The following is a 20,952-nucleotide window of genomic DNA, read 5'->3' as shown; positions in this document are numbered from 1 at the left end:
CATACTCTCAGTGGCCACTTTAATAGGTACAGGAGGAATCTAGTAAAGTGGCCACTGAGTATATATATTTATCCAACAATCCACCTCAAGGAGTAACTTCTGATAACTTTTTTGGAAACAAATTTATAAATATCCATGTACGTTTAGCATCAAACAGATACCTCATTAGGTGGGCGACAAACACTAAGGTATTTGAGGTGATTGACACTCTGGTGATAGAGTTTGCTACCCAATTTCACACATGAAAAACATCTGCTTTGTACAAAGGACTATTCATGGCCATGGAAATTCATCGTAGCACATTCAGTAAACAGAAAGGGAAGGGAGGGAGAGTTGAAAAAACAGAGATGATTACACAGTGTGGATGGTTATCAGTACCTTGATCAGCTGGGTACGTGGGACAAGGAACGGCAAATGGAGTTTAGTTCGGAAATGGCAAAAAAAAATGCTGCCCGATGTGCCATAAGGTGCAAAAAGGAAAACAGCAACAATAAAAAAAAATAAACGAACAGCAGTTATAGGTCTCTAGAATTGAGGGAGTCTTGAGGAATATATTGTGTGTAGGCGGGAAGTAAAGAAAAAAATTAGGATGGCAAAAATGGGGCATGAAACATCTTTGGCACGTAAATTTAAGGAAAATCCCAAGATATACTATAAGTGTATCAGGAGCAAGAGGAGCCAAGGAAAGAGTAGGTCCCCTTAGATATTAATGGTGTAATCTAAGTTTGGAACCAGGCAACGTCTGGAACTCACTATCAGAGAGGAGGTGAAATCAGACATAATCAGTATGTTTAAGAGTCATTTAGACTGTCACTTGAATAGGCAAAACATACAGCAGTATAGAGCAACTGTGGCCACATAGAAATAATGCAGATGTAGAAAAATGCCTGCATCGATGGTGCCCACGTTTATGCTAAAGAACTCTGTGACCACAGAAACTGGACTGGCATGCATCTGAAATCGGTGATATATGAGGTTTATGCCAAATATAAGACCCAACATTGCTTGGAATTAACCAGGTGCATCATCTCTATATTTGACTTAAAAGAATGACTTCTTCAAGTGTCTTAATCACCTGTTTGGAATACTTTGAATAAAACTGAAAGAGGCGGTAAAACCACACTGATCTGCTAAAGAAAATATAATAAGCAGAAATAATTCATTAAGCAACCAATCTGTTACCATAAAGTTGGACATTGTAGAAAAACAACTAATATAAAGCAAAGGTTCATCATGTATTTGATGCCTGATGCAAACCAATCAGAAGAATTGTTTTAATCTGTTAGGGAGTCTCAACATCTCCAATTACACCTGCTGACAAGCAGGGTGTATGTACCATTTGTATTAACCAATATGCACATCAGCTCAGCACTCTAAGCTGTAAACACCACAGGCAGCTTCTTTGTTTGATACGGAAAATGCTTCAGGGTTAAGTACTGTGCATAACCCTTGCGATCCTCCTGCCACATTCCCCACACCCCACCCCAAAAATCAGCAACGTAACTCATCTCCATATACAATTATACTGGCCACTGAAAACCAGAACGAATGAACTATGTCATCTCTGAAACGAATTCTACTACATTGCAAAAATAAACAAACTTCTCCCGCATCAGCGACTGCTAGAGCATTAGCAATTTGCAGTGATTGTGAAGAAACTATTGCTGTGAAACAGATGTGTAACTCAAGCTTTTATCACTTTGAGTGACAAGGCAGACAATTCCGTGTTTACAGATCGGAGTCGAATAAAGTGACATCAGGCACTCCTCTTGTTTAAGTGACATGCAGGCTTATCCCATCAGCAGTTTATGATGCCGGGAGTATCTTAATCTGGTGATTCTGAATGAAAATGGGAAAATGAACCTGAACCTTTGCAACACTGACCATATGGCTAAACAAGGCCTAAAGCTAAAGCAAATGGTATTAAAAGCAAGGGCAAATAGAAGCAATGTGTTTGGACAAGAAGGATTTTAATTATAATCCCTGATTAAATATCAGTGCTTTTAAAGCCAATAATATACTGATAGCAATTGATTCTCAAATTAAATATTAACCCCATCTGGTTACTCCAAATAGGCAGGATTTCAATTTTATAATCTATTTACTTGATGAAGTGAGACTTCAGCACTGAAGGGCCATACAATTAATAACCTGCACCAGCCAACTCCAATAAAGTCTATAGAAACAGCCTCACGACCTGCTGCCCAATTCCACTATACCTTGGCATTAAAATTAAAGCACAGCATGTACACCTAAATCTGTTTGCTCAGATTATTTCCTTGAGAAAAACTCTTAAAGATTTAACTTTGTTCAATGTTTAGCTGAATGTTCACTATCCTGATATGGAACTATATCACCATTCTACCCCTGCTCCTGGGTCTAAGATGTGAAATTCTTGTCTTTAAAACACTGTTAGAATACCACAGTTCAAGAAGATGCCTCACCATCACCTTCTCAAGACAATTAGTGATGGGTATTGAATGACAGTTTTGCCAAAGGAGCCCACATGCCCAAAAATGACTAAGTAAAAAAAAGTCAATTAATTAGTAGTACTTAATATTTACATATGTGAATATTATAACACATTTCCAAAATGTTTCTTCTGATTTCCATTTGCTGGCAGTATTTTGAATGAACTAAGTCTTAAGAAATGCTCAATTTTCTTTGACAGAGACAACGTGTGATAAGCCGGATATCAGGCCTACACAGCAGGCACCTCCTAGTCTTCACCCTGCTAACAAGAATCAACTACCACTCGCTTCCAGACATCCCACCTCTCCCAGAAGTTCCGGGAGTCTCCCGCATATTAACAGTGGCTCCCCGATGCCCGCAAATGATATACAATATCACGGAAATCAATTTTTTTGAGAGAGAGTGCGCGAGAGAGAGAGCAAGAGCAAGAAAGCAAGCGCGAGTGAGAGCAACCACGAGAGAGAGCGTGAGAGCGCGCGCACAAGAGAAAGCAAGCGCAAGAGCGAGCGTGAGTAACAGTGGCCACGAGAGAGAGAGAGTGCGCCAGAGAGAGCGAGAGCAAGAGCAAGAAAGCAAGCGCGAGAGAGAGCGACCACGAGCGAGAGAGCGCATGCGCGCGAGAGAGCGAGAGTTCCAAAAAAAGTCAGAGTGGCAGAGTGTTCCAAAAAAAGAAAACATAAAACGTACGTCACCCCAGACTACACTAAAGTGTACCCTAGTAGGGGTCAAAAATAATGACAGTGTTGCTCGCTGCACTGTTTGCAACAGTGACTTTTCTATTGCCCATGGTGGGTTAAGACTGTAAAAGACATATTGAGGTGAGTTTAACAGGTGTCATTTGTTCATTAGCATGGCAAACGTTATTTAAACTAGCTGGCTAGCTGCTAAGGAGCTACTCTATTGCAGACATCCCACCTCTCCCGGAAGTTCCGGGAGTCTCCCGCAAATTGATGGTGCTACCTCTCTGAAATGAATTTTTGCAGGGTGGGATGTCTTTGCTTCCAGCTCATCATCTGTAGCTTATTTAACCCAGCTCTCATCCACAGCCCTTGCTTACTCCTCGAACCAGTCAGCCTCAACCAGTTGCTCCTAACCCTTCAGTTACCTTGTTGCCCAAGGTATTTAGTACTTCTCTTGTTTTGTGGCCCCTTGTGCCTTATTATTTTGCAGTTATTAAAGTTATCTCCATTGCTCTGCTTTTGGATCAATCCTCCTCTGCATTCTCTGACACTGGAAGAACTGAGCAGGTCCAAAAGTGCTGCCTGAGCTGCTGAGTTCCTCCAGCTTTTTGGTGCGCTGCTTCATATTCCAACATATGCATCTTATGTCTCTGTGTGACTGTGTGAGGTTTCTCTGGGTGTTCCCTTCTCTTCCCACATCCCCAACAAAACAGTCACATGAAAATGCAGGACATGGAGAGATACTGATGCCTTTATCTTTCCTTGGAAAGAGCTCGATGATAGAGATACAATATTGATATTGAGGAGGAATTTCATTCCCCTGATCAAGAGTTATAAACTAGTTTCTTTTAAAAGCCTGAAACATGGTATATATTCAGGTAGGTGCACCTTTAAAAATGCATTGCTATTTTGTTCAATATTTATTTATTTGCAGTTTAAGAACTGTACGCAACACTCCAAATATGGCCTAACCAAAGCTTCATACAGCAGTGACTTAACTTTCCTAGCTTTAAACTCGACACTGCAACCGTTGAAGGCAAGGATGCCATACACATTCTTTACGACCATATGTATTTGAGTTGCTATTTTCAAGGAGCCATGAACTTGCGTCCCAAGATTCGTCAGGAGTACATCAGTCCTCCTGTGACCCTGCCATTGCAATGATTACTGTGTACTTTTCTGTGCAATTAGACACATAACCACTTTATAAAGACCAAAATCTGGGGATCATGGAATAGTCCAAATAGATACTTTTAGATCAGGGGTTCCCAACCTGGAGTCCACGGACCCTTCGGTTAATGCTAGGGGTCCATGGCATAAAAAAGGTCAGGAACCTCTGTTTTAGATCATCACCAATACAATCCTTCGACTGTGTGATGGTGACAAATTCAGATGGATTCATACATAATAATTTAAAGTATTTTTAAGAAAATAGCAAAGATAATACTTACATATCTTTGGGTCTTAAAAGCATCCAATGGGCCACTAGTGTATATCTTATCACCCTCCAGACCAATCACTCTTTTGCAGATGTTCATTTTGGGATCATTGGGACTTACAGCAATTATTACATCTCCTCTGCAGACAAATATTGAATGGAGTCAGAGAAAACATTTCCACATGCAGATTCAGAACAATTAAAATAAATAAATTTATTAGAAGTTAAGGTTAAATTATACATGATTCAGATATTCTGATATTTCTTAGAAATACTTGGGAGCTTACTTTTCAATGCGATAAAAGTGCCGACTGAGTTTCTCTGAGATGATCACATCAGAAGCCTTAAGTGTAGGCTCCATGGAAGGACCAGAACACTGGGAAATGAAGAAAAATTTGTACTTTAAAAAAAAATATTGATTTGTGCGTTATAAATAAATTCTAAAGTATCAACAAAACAAAGGGCTCTAACTATAAGTTGTCATGGTCCTTCTGAAATCTCACTAAGCTATGTTTCTTTTAAATGGACAGAATGACATCTAGAGTGAGTCCTGATGAAAGATCTCAGCCCAAAACATTGAGCCTTTATTCTCTTCATAGGGACTGCCTGATCTGTGAGTTCCTCCACATCTACAGAATGTGTGTGTGTTGATCTGAAGAATGTCTTATATTTATCACAGTATTGTGACTTCTATTTTCATTTTTATGGGAGAAATCCCTTCACACTTTTAAAAGATATCTCCACAAAAAAAGGATCTCGTGATCTTGCTCTCCAATTTTCTCCTAATGCATACTTAAAACTAGCAATTAGATGCCTCACAAGAATGCTGAAGCTGCCATCCTCTGATTTTCTTTCCCATTGTGGTGAAATATTTAACCTGTCCCATAGCTATTACTATTATTGTTCATTATACAGAAAACCACAAACCCAAATATAGACTTTGCCCCTTTGTGCCCACTAAAGGGTACCAACGTGTTATAAAATTTAGTCATGCTTTTGTGATGGACTACAGAAATATTGCGTTCCAGGATGGCAAATTTCATCAGATTTCACAGCATATGCCCAATGCTTCAAACATCGGGAATTAAATTATCATTGCTAATTACACTTGGTGAGCCATTTGTATGAACTGCTACAATCTATGTGGTCTAATTTTGGAATCTTGGTCCTTGCCTTGCGTGGCCTAAAAATCTGGCCTTGTCTGTGAGCAGTTTTGGGCCCTTTATCTAAGAAAGGATGCGATGGCATTGGACAGGGTCCAGAGAAGGGTGACGAGAATGATCCTGGGAATGAAAAGGTTAACATATCAGGAACATCTAATGGCTCTGTGCACATACTTACTGGAGTTTAGAAAAATGAGAGGCGACCTCATAGAAACCTAGCGAATATTAAATGGCCTGAATAGAGTGTATGTGGAGAGGATGTTTCCTATTGTGGAGGAGTCTAGGACCAGAGGGCACACCCTCAGAATACTGGAATGTCCCTTTAAAATAGAGATGAGGAGGAATTTCCTTAGCCAGAGGGTGGTGAATCTATGGAGTTCATTGCCACAGATGGCTGTGGTGGCCACTGTGGTGTCACTGGGTATATTTAAAGCAGAGGTTGATAGGTTCTTGATTAGGAAGGGCTTCAAAGGATATGGGGAGAAGGCAGGAGAATGGGGTTGAGAGCGATAATAAATCAGCCATGATAGAATTTGTGGAGCACTCAATGGGACAAATGGTCTAATTCTACTCCCTCTATCTTATGGTCTAAATGTGACGTAACTTGGTTGACAACCACATAATTTGGCTGACTATTAATAATTCTCTCAAATGGTCCAGTAACTCCACAGATTATGGCAACATTGCGGTTTTGTCACTGTACTCACACGAGTTCAATTATTGCTACAACATTAAATCCATTAATGAAAGAAATCTGAAATAAAAGGCTGGTATCAATAATACGAAGGATTCACTGACGATCTTTCATCCTCACCCAATCTGGCCAGTATAATTTTTATGGAACCTAGTAACTTGCTAGACCATTCATTAATATGGTCTAGCAAGTTACTAGGTTCCATAAAAACAGCTACATTTGAAATTTTGAAATGGAAGTTGTACACAGCTTGGCTCGGGCATTCATCCCTGTGAATTCCCACTAGATACAGCGTCCCAACCCAAACATGAACCGTTTGTACCGATTCTGCTTCTGTCCATTAACTAATCCTCAATCCATACCATTAGTTTATCCCCAAGCCCGTAATTTAATGTTCTTCAATAACTACTTGTGTGGAACATTATCAAAGGCCTCTCAAGTACATCACACACATTGGCCCTATCTATTCTGCTAGTTAAAACTCCATAAAATCTTAACAGATCTGTTAAACGTGATTAGATCTTTAAAAGTTATGTTGGCATTATCTAATTGCATTATTATATGCAATATGTCCTGTTACCACACTTTAAATAATAGATTCAAACATTTTTTCTACTACTTATGTCATGTTAACTGTTCTGCAATTCCCATTTTCTTCTCTTTCTCCTTTCTTAACAAGTGATGTTAAATCTCCAATCTTTTAACCTATTGTAAATGCCCTACAATCAAATAAATTTTAGAAGATAACCACCAGTATATCCACCATTTTCAAAACTACTTCTTTCAAAAACTTGTGGTGTAGGTAAGTCACTAAATTGGTAAATTGGTTTATTATTGTCAGATGTACCAAGGTACAGTGAAAAACTTGTGCATAACGTCCATACAGATCAATTCATTACAGCTGTGCATTGAGGTAGTATAAAGTAAAACAATACGAGTGCAAAATGAAGTATTGCAATACAAGAGAGTGCAGTGCAGTTAGATAGTAAGGGGCAACGCCAGAACAATGTAGATTGTGAGGTCAAGGGGTCCATCTTATCACAGTAGGTTACCATTCAATAGTTTATAACAGCAGGGTAGAAGCTATTCTTGAGCCTCATGGTACATGCCTTCAGAAGAATGTCCGAGGTGGGTGGGATCTTTGGTTATGCTGGCTGCTTTACTGAAGCAGAGAGAGGTGCAGACTGAGTCCATGAAAGGCAGGCTGGCTTCCATGATGCACTGAGCAATATCCACAACTCTGCAGTTTTTGTTACGGTCATGGATGGTGCAGTTGTCACATCAAACCGTGACGCAACCAGACAGGATGCTTTCTATGGTGCATTGTTGAAAATTGATAATGGTCCATTGAGACATGTCAAATTTCTTTAGCCTCCTCAGGAAATACAGTCCATTGTTATGTTTCCTTGGCCATTGCATCTACATAGTTAGACCAGTTCAGGGCGCTATCCATAAGATCATAAGATATAGGAGCAGAATTAAGCCATTTGACCCATTAAGTCTGCTCCACCACTTTATCATGGCTGATTTCTTTCCCTCTCAGCTCCAACCTCCTGCCTTCTACCTATAACCGTACATGCCTTGACTAATCAAGAATCTATCAACTTCTGCCTTAAATATACCCAATGACTTGGCTTCCACAGCTGCCTGTGGCGACGAATTCCAGAGATTCACCAAATTTTGGCTAAAGGAATTCCTCATCTCTTTTCTAAATGTACGTCCCTCTATTCTGAGGCTGTGCCCTCTAGTCCTAGATTATTCCACCAAGAGAAACATCCTCTCCACATCCACTCTGTCAAGGCCTTTCAACATTTGATAGGTTTCAACGAGAACCTCCCTCATTCTTCTGAATTCCAGTGAGTATAGGTCAAGAGTCATCAAACGCTCCTCGTATATTAACCCTTTCATTCCCTGAATTATTTTCATGAACCTCCTCTGAACTCTCTCCAATCTACTGGCAATGTTCACTCTTTGGAACTTGAAATTCTCAACCCTCCAGACCTCAGCACCACTGATGTAAGCAGGAGCCTGTGCACAGGCCCACTTCTTGAAGTCAATGACCAGCTCTTTTGTATTGTCGAAGGAAAGGTTGGCGTCATGACACCATGGCACTAAGCTCTTCATCTTCTTCCTGAACTCCAACTTGTTATTTGCAATATGGCCCACTGCAATGATATCATCTGCAAACTTATAGATGGAGTTATAGCCAAACAGTCCCCATCAGATCATGGGGATTTATTAGTTTTTGATCCCAGTAATTTCTTTAAAACTATTATTAGACTTTTGCTAATTTCAGCTCACTCTCTCTCAACCCGTCTCCTTAAGTTTTTACGTCTTCCCCTGTGATGAGTGACACAAAATACTTGTTTAATTTCTCTGCCATCCCTGTTCCCTAGTCTTTAACTTTTTCTAATCTTTTTCTCTTCACATTGATATTTAATTCTTCCTGATTATCAATCTTAGAATCCTGCTGATCAACTCTGAGACAAAATACCTGATGATAAAGAGGTGTACTACAATGTAAACCCCATGGATCTCAACAGTTTCCATCAGCTCTCACATAAAGAAACACACCACATTCCTGTGCAATTTATGTATTTAATGTATTTATTTTTGCTATAACAAGAGGCTAGATAAACTTGGGCTGTCTTCTCTGAAGCATCGGAGGCTGAGGGGAGATCAGATAGATGTTAACAAGATTATGAGAGGTATCGAAAGAGTGGACAGAGAGTGTCTGTTTCGCAGGTTTGAAATGTCTAATACCAGGGGGCATGCATTGAAGGTGAGAGGGGTTAGGTTCAAGGGAGATGTGAGGGGTAAGCTTTTTACTCAGAGAGTCATAAATGCCTAGTATGAAAGTAGAGGCAAATACATCAGAGGCTTTTAAGAGATACTTGGATAAGCACATAGATGTAAGGAAAATGTAAGCATATGGACACGGTGCAGGTAGGAGGGATTAGTGTTTGGGAGTTTAAAAACATAGAAACATAGAAAACCTACAGCACAATACAGGACCTTTGGCCCACAGAGTTGTGCCGAACATGTCCCTACCTTAGAAATTAATAGGCTTACCTATAGCCCTCTATTTTACTAAGCTCCTTGTACCTATCCAAAAGTCTCTTAAAAGACCCTATTTTATCTATGATTTGATTTTTAGCTGGTTTCTATGCTGTACTGTTCTGTTACTATGTTCATGTTGAATAATACTTGTGCTTGGATTTACAGTATGTGATCAACCTTACATTTTTGGATCAGAGCTAATTCTTTAATTTCTCTTAATTCAAGGAAACATTTAATTTGGGAGTATAAGGAAGCAACTGGGCTATCAGAAAGGAGTTGGAATCTTCCCACAGAGATGGCAAAACAAAATAGAAATTGGAAGGATATTTGCAACAACAGAGCACTGACATGAGCAATGTTTTATTATGGAGACTGGGGAAAATCCAAAAGTGCAGACTTTTTAGCAGAAGGTAGCTTGTTTGTTGATCTTGGAATGGAAATATATCTAACAAATGCCTAAACCACCAAAAAGAACAAAGTGAAAATCTTTTCTTTATTCCAGGTCAGCAAATGTCATAGTTGACTGTCTTACAACCTTACCCCTGAATTTGACATTTTTTTTTGTAATAGCCCATTGTTAAAGTACACGCTGGTATGGCATAGTGGAAAGAAAATGGGTGACGCAACCCATACAAGTGGTGAACTAGCAATCTTAGCTATATAACTATCCCAATAAAGAATTTAAGTTGCTTTACCTGTGGCAATAGCCTAAGCATGCTTTAAGATTCCAAGCAAAGTGTAGAATGAAAACAATAAATGTCAAAGTATAATTTTAAAATATTATGTTATCCAAAATTGTTTTATAATAACTTTTCTTTTGTTCTAGTTGAAGAACGTGAATGGGTAAGTATTATAAAATATTCCAAAAAATCTAAGATAGTGCTTCTATAACTATGCAGAGTAGTTTTTGATTTTCTGGAAATTTAGACAAAATATTAGATAATATTAAAACAGTTATTGCAAAGAAGGGCAAAATACATACCATGACAATTTCTCCTAAGTATTCAAAGGTACAGTGAGCAATACAACCATACTGAATTGTAAAGCCTGTGAAACCCAGCACTTTGCCAAAGAATCTTCCCAGCATGTTAGTTCCCTTCATGGACGTCAACCTCAGAATCCTGCAAGAATGAAGACAATGCTGTCACATCACTGTAAAAATGCTTCATCAATATCAGCCATTAATTGAATTTTGGTTATTATGAAATTATACTTGTTATGCAGAAATGCTCAGTTATTGCATCAATTACCAGGAATTTTCCGTATTAAGGGTTAATGCATAAAACAAAGGAACTGCTGATTCCATTAAATGAAGTATGACATGAATAACCAGTGTAACTTACTCTTTTCACTACAACAACAATAGAGTCATAGACAAGTACAGCACAGAAACAAGCCCTTCAGACCATCTAGTCCACGTCAAAATCATTTTAACTGCCTACTCCCATCAACCTGCATCAGGACCACGGCCCTCCATACCTCCACCACCGATGTACCCATCCAAACTCATCTGAAATGCTAAAATCAAGCTTGCATGCAACCACTTGTGCTGGCAGCTCATTCTACACTCTCACGACCCTCTGAGTAAAGAAGTTTCCTCTCATATTCCCCTTAAACTTTTTACCCTTCAGCCATGACTTCTAGTTGTAGTCCCACTCAACTCAGTGGAAAAAGCCTGCTTGCATTTACCCTCTCTATACCCCTCATAATTGTGCATAGCTCTATCAAATCTCCTTTCAATCTTCTATGTTCTAAGAAATACAGTGCCAATCTAGTCAATCTTTCCTTATAACTCAGGTCCTCCAGAGCCGGCAACATCCTTGAGAATTTCACTGTACTCTTTCAACCTTGTTTGCATCTTTCCAGTAGGATCATAGGATGCATTACACAAAACTGTTAAAACTATTGTGTTTCATTTGAATATGCAGCCTAGAGAACAAATGTTACATACAGCAAATGTGCAGGAATTTAAGTATGATCACGTCTGCAGCTACACTTTTTGCATGTGTCCTTGACATCATAGGATAAACATCTTCAAACTAAGAGTCCAGCCATAAATAACTTCACAATATATGACGGTTTTACCACCCATCAGGACCAGACAGACAAGTCCCTGGTCGGGTGCATCATGATAGGATGCATCCTAAGGCACTGAAAGAAATGATAGAAGTTAAATATGCATTAGGCATATTAATGTATACATAATATATACATCTGTGATAATTTACCAACATCCTCTGGACTCTGGTCAGGTCTCAGCAGATTAGAAGACAGTGAATATCACACCAAAATGTTCAAAATAGGATGAAAGCAAAATGCAGATAACTATAGGCCAGTTATCTGTAATGAGGAAAATGCCTTAAGTATCATTAAGGAAGAAATGGTGAGACATCTGGATAGAAATGGTTCAATCAAGCAGACACAGAAGGGATTCATGAAGGACAGGTCCTGGAATGAACTCATTGGTTAAAGGGAAACAGGTGGATGTTGTATACTTGGCCTTCCAGAAGGCATGTGATATGCTGCAGAATAAAAGATTTATCCATAAGATGGATGCATAGAGTTGGGGGTAATGCATTAGTCATAGAACAATATTATTAGCATGATAAGTATAACTAATATTAGCATGAATAGAGCATTGGTTAACCAACAAAAGCAAAGAGTTGAGATAAATGGATGTTTTTCTGGTTGGTAGTCAGTGGTGAGCAGAGTGCCCCAGGGGTCTGTGCCTGGCCCGCAACTGCTCATGATCTAGTGTAGGTTAATGATTTGGAAAAGGACTGTAGCATATCTAAGGTTTGGAAAAGTAGTGTAGCATACAGTGGTATGCAAAAGTTTGGGCACCCCTGGTCAAAATTTCTGTTACTGTGAATAGCTAAGCGAGTAAAAGATGAACTGATTTCTAAAAGGCATAAAGTTAAAGATGACACATTTCTTTAATATTTTAAGCAAGAAAACTTTTTTATTTTCATCTTACACAGTTTCAAAATTACAAAAAAGGAAAAGGGCCCAAAGTAAAAGTTTGGGCTCCCTGCATGGCAGTACCTAGTAACACCCCCTTTGGCAAGTATCACAGCTTGTAAATGCTTTCCGTAGCCAGCTAAGAGTCTTTCAATTCCTGTTTGGGGGATTTTCGCCCATTCTTCCTTGCAAAAGGCTTCTAGTTCTGTGAGATTCTTGGGCCGTCTTGCATGCACTACTCTTTTGAGGTCTATCCACATATTCTCAATGATGTTTAGGTCAGGGGACTGTGAGGGCCATGGCAAAACCTTCAGTTTGTGCCTCTTGAGGTAGTCCATTGTGGATTTTGAGGTGTGTTTAGGTTCATTATCCTACTGTAGAAGTCATCCTCTTTTCATCTTCGGCTTTTTTACAGACGGTGTGATGTTTGCTTCCAGAATTTGCTGGTATTTAATTGAATTCATTCTTCCCTCTACCAGTAAATGTTCCCCGTGCCACTGGCTGCAACGCAAGCCCAAAGCATGATCGATCCACTCCCGTGCTTAACAGTTGGAGAGGGGTTCTTTTCATGAAATTCTGCACCCTTTCTTCTCCAAACATACTGCGGCCAAAAAGTTCTATTCAAAAGGTTCAAAGGAACATCTAAACAAGCCTGATGCATTTTGGAAACAAGTCCTATGCACTGCTGAAGTTAAAATAGAACTTTTTGGCTACACTATATTGTGCAAAGTACTTGTGCATGGATTGCAAATGGTTGGTTTGGAGGTGCAATAGGTTATTAAGAGGCCAAATGGAATGTTGATCTTTCTTTGCTGGAGGATTGAATTTAAGGGTAGGGAGGCTACGCTGCAACTGTACAGGGTACTGGTATGGGTATACATGGAGTAGAGCATGCACTTCTGGTCCCCTGATTTGAGAAAAGACATACTGAATTTTGAGGTGGAGTTCAGAATGTTCACAAGGTTGAGTCTAGCAATAGGGTGGTAGAACTGATTCCACAGCCAGATTGGCCATGATCTTATTGAACGGCGGAACAGGCCATTTACAGTTTAGTGTTCTCACTGTCCTGCTCGCAAATGTGTTACCTAAGTGTCTGGACTGGGAGTTGTGATTCAGGTGTGGGTTACGTTGTGAAGATTGGAGATGGAGACCTGGTTGTATGGGTGGGTGGGGGGGGGGAGGGGGGAGGGCAATGGCCAGAGGGGCAGTGCCAAGGATTAGGCAGGATGAGGTGAGATGGTGGAGAAAGTATAAAAAATGCAGAAAGGATCTGAGTTTCACTGCAAAATCTAAATGGAGTAGGCACACAGAACACAGGTGACTCGTGCTTCAGGCGCATGATTACATTTCTCGTGTGTAAAACAAGCCCAATAACTATCATTGTCTTTCACTTCAGGAAAAAAAATCAATATTCAACTGCATAAGACCGGAAATGAAATGGTGATATGTCATTAAATTCCTTGGCAATTTGTTTTAGGAGATTATGTTCTGTGCTCGATTGCCAGCCCTCTGTAGAGACTGAATGGATTTCTATTTTTCTCTCTCTTTAGTTATCTCTTTTATCTGGGTTATATGCTAAATAAATGGATGTCTTTACTAAAATATTAAGTAATATAATCAAGATATGTCTCTTTATTGCAGTAATTTTGAATATATTAATGACTACTTACAAAAGCACGCTGCTCAAATCCTTAAAGTTAATCTACACCTGGGAAGCTAATTCTATAACTACGGCCAAATTTGGTCCATTGTAATGTTAGGTTAGCTCACTAACCCATCTGGGGTATTCTAATACACAAGGTCCAAAGGCGCTGGGAAGTCAAAGAAAGAATCAGGGCAGGATTAGGACCTGGGAGTTGGAGATTAGATCAGAGTTAAGGGTAACCTAAGGCCATCAGGACGAATGGGGAAAAAGGAGAAAAGACGCATACTGTGTGGAAAATAAACTTCAGACTTCCTGGCTGTAACTGAGTTAAGGTTAACACTTTAAAACAAAAACAGCTAAAGAGAATATCCCAAAGCACTGTTAAGGATCCCTACCATGCATCCCACAATCTCCTTGACCCACTACTGTCAGGAAGGAAGCACAGGAGCACCAGAACTAGGACTGCCAGACTGGGTAACAGCATCTTCCCTCAGCCTGTGTGAGTCTAATGAATACTCTGCCACCACCGAGGTCTCATCTCTAGGACAACCAGCTGTTCAGGTTTCAGGTGGGCAGTGAAAGATGTAGAATGGAAATGAGGGGCAACTTCTTTATACAGAGGAGTAAGAATCTAAGGAATGAGCTGTCAGAAAAAGTGGTTAAGGCAGGTACAATAACAACATTTCAAAGATATTTAAATAACTACGGTAACTAGAAAACAGGAGATGTGGGTTAAATGAGGGCAATTGGGACTAGTCTGCTGGGCACCACAGTTGGGTTGAAGGTCCTGTTCCCATGTTGCATTACTTCTATGACTATGACATCATTGCTGCATTGGTGGCACAGTAGCGTAGCGATCAGCTTAATGCTATTACAGCACCAGTAACCAAGGTTAACCTGCCGCTGTCTGTAAGGAGTCTGTACATTCTTCCTGTGACCGCATGGGGTTTCTCCGGGTGCTCCAGTTTCCTTAATAAGTTAATTGGTCATATGGGTGTAATTGAGTGTCACAGGCTCGTTGAATGGAAGGGCCTGTTACCGTGCTGTGTCTCCACATAAATAAAAAAAAAATCAAGTGCACCTGCAGTCCACAGTGCATCAGTGTATTGTGCACATAAAGTGGTAAGAACAATTTCAACCCAACAATTTTCTGATCTGTACTCTCCAAACACAAAAGCTCTGGGTCCAAGTATACATTTTGACGAGCTAGCCACAGGAACTCTCAGTTCTGAAGCTCCAGTAGCATAGGACACACTAGCAGCTGGAAGAATACTTAACAAATACAGTATTGTAGCCTGTTTAAAATAATGCATCACATCAATAGACACTTGAAGTAAGAGATAATCACACACGATAAAAGGAAAACAGGAGAGCTTCAAATAAATGTCAAAGCTCTATACTGATGAAGCAGCAGGGGATAATGATGTAACATGTTAGAGCACTAATATCACAGTAGTTACTACTCATAATCTAATCATAGGTCCAGAATGTAGCCTATATATTACCCACAAATTCTATGAGCTGCTGAAATAAACGCAGCATGCATTACCAGTGATAGCAAGAAAATGGTTCGCAAAGAAAAGGACATAAAATATAAAGAGTACAGTGAAAGCAGAAAATGCTGGAAACACTCAGCATGTTGGGCAGCATTTGTGGAAAGAGCGATAGAATTAACGATTCAGGCCGAAGTCCTTTCCTCAAAAACACTAACTCCATCTCTTTTTCTGTAACTGCTGCCCGAACAGCTGGGTGTTTTAAGTACTACCCCTTCTTATTTATCATGATTTACGGTTTTCTGAAATTAAGCCAATTTTTATCCAGTATGATTTTAGTTTGCCTACTCCAATCAGCCTTTGTTTTGCTATCCACTCTTTTATATGGTATTTCGTCAAATGTTCTTAAGATTCATGTCAACGACATCCATTAATTTTCCTTCGGCAACCTTCCTAACTACTTCATCAAGAAGTTCAATCAACATGAGCTGCCTTTTACAAATCCATGCTACTTCTCCTTAACTAAATCTAACCTCTCAAAAATAACCTTTTTCCTGATACTTTCCATTTTAAAATCATACCCACCACCAATATTGGACGCCATCCCACCTCAGTGAAGTTAGTCTTCTTTCAATTAACGAATTCCACTTTCAAAATGTCTCATTACCTTACAACACTGGGTGTTGCTGGGTCTTGAGGACCTGAGTCATAGGGAAACGTGAATAGGTTGTGACTTTATTCCCTGGAGCATAGGAGAATGAGCTTTGACAGAGGATAAATTTGGTAGAGGTACATAAAATTATGAGGGGCAAATATATACAGATAGGGTAAATGCAAGCAGGTTAATGAGAACTATAGGTCATAGGTTAAGGGTGAACAGTAAAATATTTAAGGGGAACCTGAGGGGGAATTTCTTCACTCAGAGGATGGTGACAGTGTGGAACGAGCTGCCTATGGAAGTGGTGGATCGGGGTATTTGGATGAGTACGTGGATGGGAGGATATGGAGGCTTTGATCCAGGTGCAGGTTGATGGGACTAGGCAGAACAATGGCTTGGCATGGACTAGGTGAACCAAAGAGCCTGTTTCTATGCTGTAATACTCTTAAGCCTCTAAAACTTTCCTGAACAGCATGATAGTAAGCTTCCATATACAATGTTATACTTTATACTTTATTGTCGCCAAACAATTGATACTAGAATGTACAATCATCACAGCGATATTTGATTCTGTGCTTATGATGGGTTATTCTAAAATTAAGCCACTACACTGGACTTATCCCACAATCCTATATATTTTTCTGACATAAGTGTTTATTTGCTCCTCCCTTAAAAGTCAATCTGGTCTCTGCCTCTAATGCACCTGACAGCTAATCCTCCAATAACTATTAAACTGTCTTCCGTCACAACTTCAAATTGACTTCCACTTTAGGGTAAATAGGGAAAGACTATTTCCTCCATGAAAATTGTTCACAGTTGCTTCTCACCTTTCTCAACTTCAGTGAAAATTACTTCAGTAATACATCATTCATATAAATACAGTTTCTGACCCTTGATGCTTTCTACTTTCTTAGCTTCAGTGCTCTTTATACAATGGGATGTACAAAACATAAACCATAAGACCATAAGATATAGGAGCAGAATTAAGCCATTTGGCCTATCGAGTCTGCTCCACCATTTCATCATGGCTTGTTCAATTTTCCTCTCAGCCCCAATCTCCTGCTTTCTCCTCATATCCCTTCATGCCTTGACCAATCAATAATCCATCAGTCTCTGCTTGAAGTACACATAAATACTTGGTCTCTATAGCAGCCTGTGGTAAAGAATTCCACAGATTCAATGCCCCCTGACTACAGAAATTCATCCTCATCTCCATTCTAAAAGGACACCCCTCTATTCAGAGGCTGTGACCTCTGGTCTTAGACTCTCCCAACATGGGAAACATCCTCTCCACATCCACTCTATTAAGGCCTTTCACCATTCAATAGGTCACCTCTCATTCTACTGAATTCCAGCAAATACAGCCCCAGACGAGCCATTTAATCCTCTACTCATTTTTATGAACCTCCTTTGAACCCTCTCCAGTTTCAACACATCCTTTCTAATTTAAGTGGCCCAAAACTGTTCACAATTCTCCAAGTGAGGCCTCACCAGTGCGTCATAAAGTTTCAACATTGCATCCTTGCTTTTATATTCTAGCCCTCTTGAAATGGATGTGAACATTGTATTTGCCTTCCTCACCACAGACTCAATCTGCAAATTAACCTTTAGGGAATCCTGCACAAGGACTCCCAAGTCCCTTTGCACCACAGTTTTTTATACTTTCTCTCCATTTAGAAAATAGTCAACCCTTTCATTTCTTCTACCAGGGTGCATGACCATACACTTCTCAACACTGTATTCCATCTGCATTTCTTTGTCCATTCCCCTAATCTGTCTAAGTCCTCCTATAGCCGCAGTACTTCCTCAAAACAACCTGCCCCTCCACCTATCTTCATATCATCAGCAAACTTTGCAACAAAGCCACAATTCCATCATCCAAGTCATTGACATAAAACGTAAAATGAATCAGTCCCAACACAGACCCCTGTGGAACACTACTAGACACCGACAGCCAGTCAGAAAAAGTTCCCTTTATTCCCACTCTTTGCCTCCTGCTAATCAGCCACTGCTTCATCTATGCTAGAATGTTTCCTGTAATACCATGGGCTCATAGCTTGTTAAGCAACCTCATGTGTTGCAGCTTGTCAAAGGCCTTCTGAAAATCCAAGTATACAATGTCAACCGACTCTCCTTTCTCTATTCCGCTTGTTACTTCATCAAATTCCAACAAATTTGGCAGGCAAAATTTTCCCTTGAGGAAACCATGCTGACTATGGCCTATTTTATCATGTGTCTCCTAGTACCCTGAGATTCCAACAACTTTCCAACCACTGAAGTCAGATTAACTGGCTGATAGTTTCCTTTCTTCTGCCTCTCTCCTTTCTTGAAGAGTGGAGTGACACTTGCAATTTTCCAGTCTTCCAGAACCATTCCAGAATCTAATGATTCTTGAAAGGTCATTACTAATCCCTTCATGATCTCTTTAGCCTCCTCTTTCAGAACTCTGGGGTGTACACCATCTGGTCCAGGTGATTTATCTACCTTCAGACCTTTCAGCTTCCCAAGAACCTTCTGACTAGTTATGATAGCTTCATACACTTCATACCCCTGACACCTGGCATTTCCACTACACTACTAGTGTCTTCCACAATGAAGATTGATGCAAAGTACTTTATTCAGTTCATCTGCTATTTCATTTTCCCCCTTTACTACCTCTCCAGCCTCATTCCCCAGCGATCCGATATCCACTCTCACCTCTCTTTTACAATTTATGTATCTGAAGGAACTTTTGGTATCCTCTTCAATATTATTATCAAACCAACCAAGGTAAAATTGTTTTTTTTACCAGTAGAACAAAGCTGGCAATTGCAAATTATTAGCCTGTTTTACATATTTTCCAATGTACTTATCCACCAAAATCCATGGGATAAGGAACAAAGTTGAGAATTCATTATAACCACTTTTGTGTTCCATAAATTCTCCGCAGCATCCATATTTTAATACAGTAATCTATACTCCTGCTGCTGTAACCCATCGACTTCAAGGTCCGATGTGTTATGCATTCAGAGATGCTCTGCTGCACATTACTGTTGTAACATGTAGTTATTTGAATCACTGCCACCTTCCTGTCAGCTTGAACAAATCTGACCATTCTACTCTCACGCTTCCCTTTAACAGGGTGTTTTTGCCCAAAGAACTGACACCCACTGGATGTTTTTTGTATTTTGCACCATTCTCTGTTAACTCAAGCAAATTCTCTGCAAGAAAATTCCAGTAGGTCAGTAGTTACTGTGATACCCAAACCACCTCGTCTGGCACCAACAATCATTCCATGATCAAAGTCATTTCTTCTCCATTCTGATTTTTCATTTTAATAACTGAATCTCTTCACCATTTCTGCATCCTTTTTTGCATTGAGTTTCTGCCACATAATTGGCTGATTGGATATTTGTATTAAAAATGTATACAGGTGTAACTAAAAAAAGTGGCCACTGAGCACAAGTATGCTCTTTGCAAACTCATAATTAAGTCGAGTCTTACTGTAAACTGTAACCCTCCATTCTTTTCTCATTCTGAGGATGGGTTATTGATCTGAAATATCACTTGTTTCTCCTTTCATAATGCTTATTGACTAGCTTGAGTTCCCATTCCAGCTAGTCTGTGTGTTTTCGGATAAGATTATCGCAATGTAAACGGGGGAGGGGGAGTAATACTGGGCAATAAAATCACTAGTACTCAGTGGAGACTATTAAGTAGAAAATTTGAGACCCTCTATTGTAGATGACTGACATCGAAGAAAGCCCCCATTCTCCCTGAGGAACAGACAGCCTCTGGCTGCAGCCAAGGTGAGGAGGATCCTAGCCAGGGTGAACCCACATAAAGCTGTGGGGCTAGACAACATACCTAGTCAGCTACTGATGGACTCAGCAGCCCAACTGACAGAGATCTAACAGACATCTTTAATATCTCTTTCAAGCAGTCCACTGTTCCTGCAGGCTTCAAGGCAGGCACAATCATTCCGGTGCCTAGGAGAGCGATGGAAACTGGCCTAAATAAATGCTGGCTAGTAGCACTGACTTCAACAATAAGTGCTTTGAGTGGCTGGTAACAAGACGTATCAAAATCCCACCTTCTAGCTACATTGGACCCTTTCTAGTTTGCCTACAACTCAAACAGGTCCACTGATGATGCCATAGCTTTGGCCCTCACTCTGCCCTGTCCTGCCTAGAAAACGATGGCTCAAATGTTAGGATGTTGTTTATCAACTTCAACTCAGCATTTAACACGATCGTCCCTCAGAGGCTGGTGGGTAACTGCCCTCGCTGGGACTCAACATCCCTCTCCGTAACTGGATCTTGGACTTCTTGATGGAAAGACACCAGATAGTCCAAGTTGGCAGAAACATCTCAAGCACTGTTGCACCCCCCCCCCACCCCAGGATTGTGTGTTCAGCCAGCTGCTGTTCACACTGCTGACTCACAACTACACTGCCAGATCTAGCTCAAACTGCACCACGAAGTTCACTGATGATCCAACAGTGGGTGGCCTCAACAGCAACAATGATTTGGCATACTGACAGGAGGTAGAGAGGCTTGTCAAATGGTGCGAGAACAACAATCTGAGTCTCAAAGTGGACCAGACATAAAGAGATAATTGTGGGTTCAAGAAGACACAAGTCAACCACTCTACATTGCAAATTAATGGCTCTGCCGTGGACAGAGTAAAGGGCACAAAGTTCCTTTGTG

The 20,952-nt window shown here is 40.1% G+C and overlaps 1 protein-coding gene across 3 annotated transcripts in view; it reads right to left on the bottom strand.

Moving 5' to 3' along the window:
* The window catches only part of immp1l (inner mitochondrial membrane peptidase subunit 1), a 130,627-nt gene that overhangs the window by 57,207 nt on the left and 52,468 nt on the right, over positions 1–20,952 (bottom strand). For all 3 annotated transcript variants that reach the window (XM_072272820.1, XM_072272821.1, XM_072272819.1), the window contains 3 exons: positions 10,490–10,628; positions 4,878–4,966; positions 4,604–4,730 (listed from right to left, as the gene is read on the bottom strand). In XM_072272820.1, the coding sequence (XP_072128921.1) occupies positions 4,604–4,730; positions 4,878–4,966; positions 10,490–10,628 (355 nt within the window). The remainder of the gene's footprint in view (positions 1–4,603; positions 4,731–4,877; positions 4,967–10,489; positions 10,629–20,952) is intronic.

This window comes from Mobula birostris, chromosome 11, assembly GCF_030028105.1.
Source record: "Mobula birostris isolate sMobBir1 chromosome 11, sMobBir1.hap1, whole genome shotgun sequence".
Taxonomy (NCBI): Eukaryota; Metazoa; Chordata; class Chondrichthyes; order Myliobatiformes; family Myliobatidae; genus Mobula; species Mobula birostris.
Note: the sequence above shows the minus strand (reverse complement) of the source record. Positions and strands in the feature narration are given on the sequence as shown.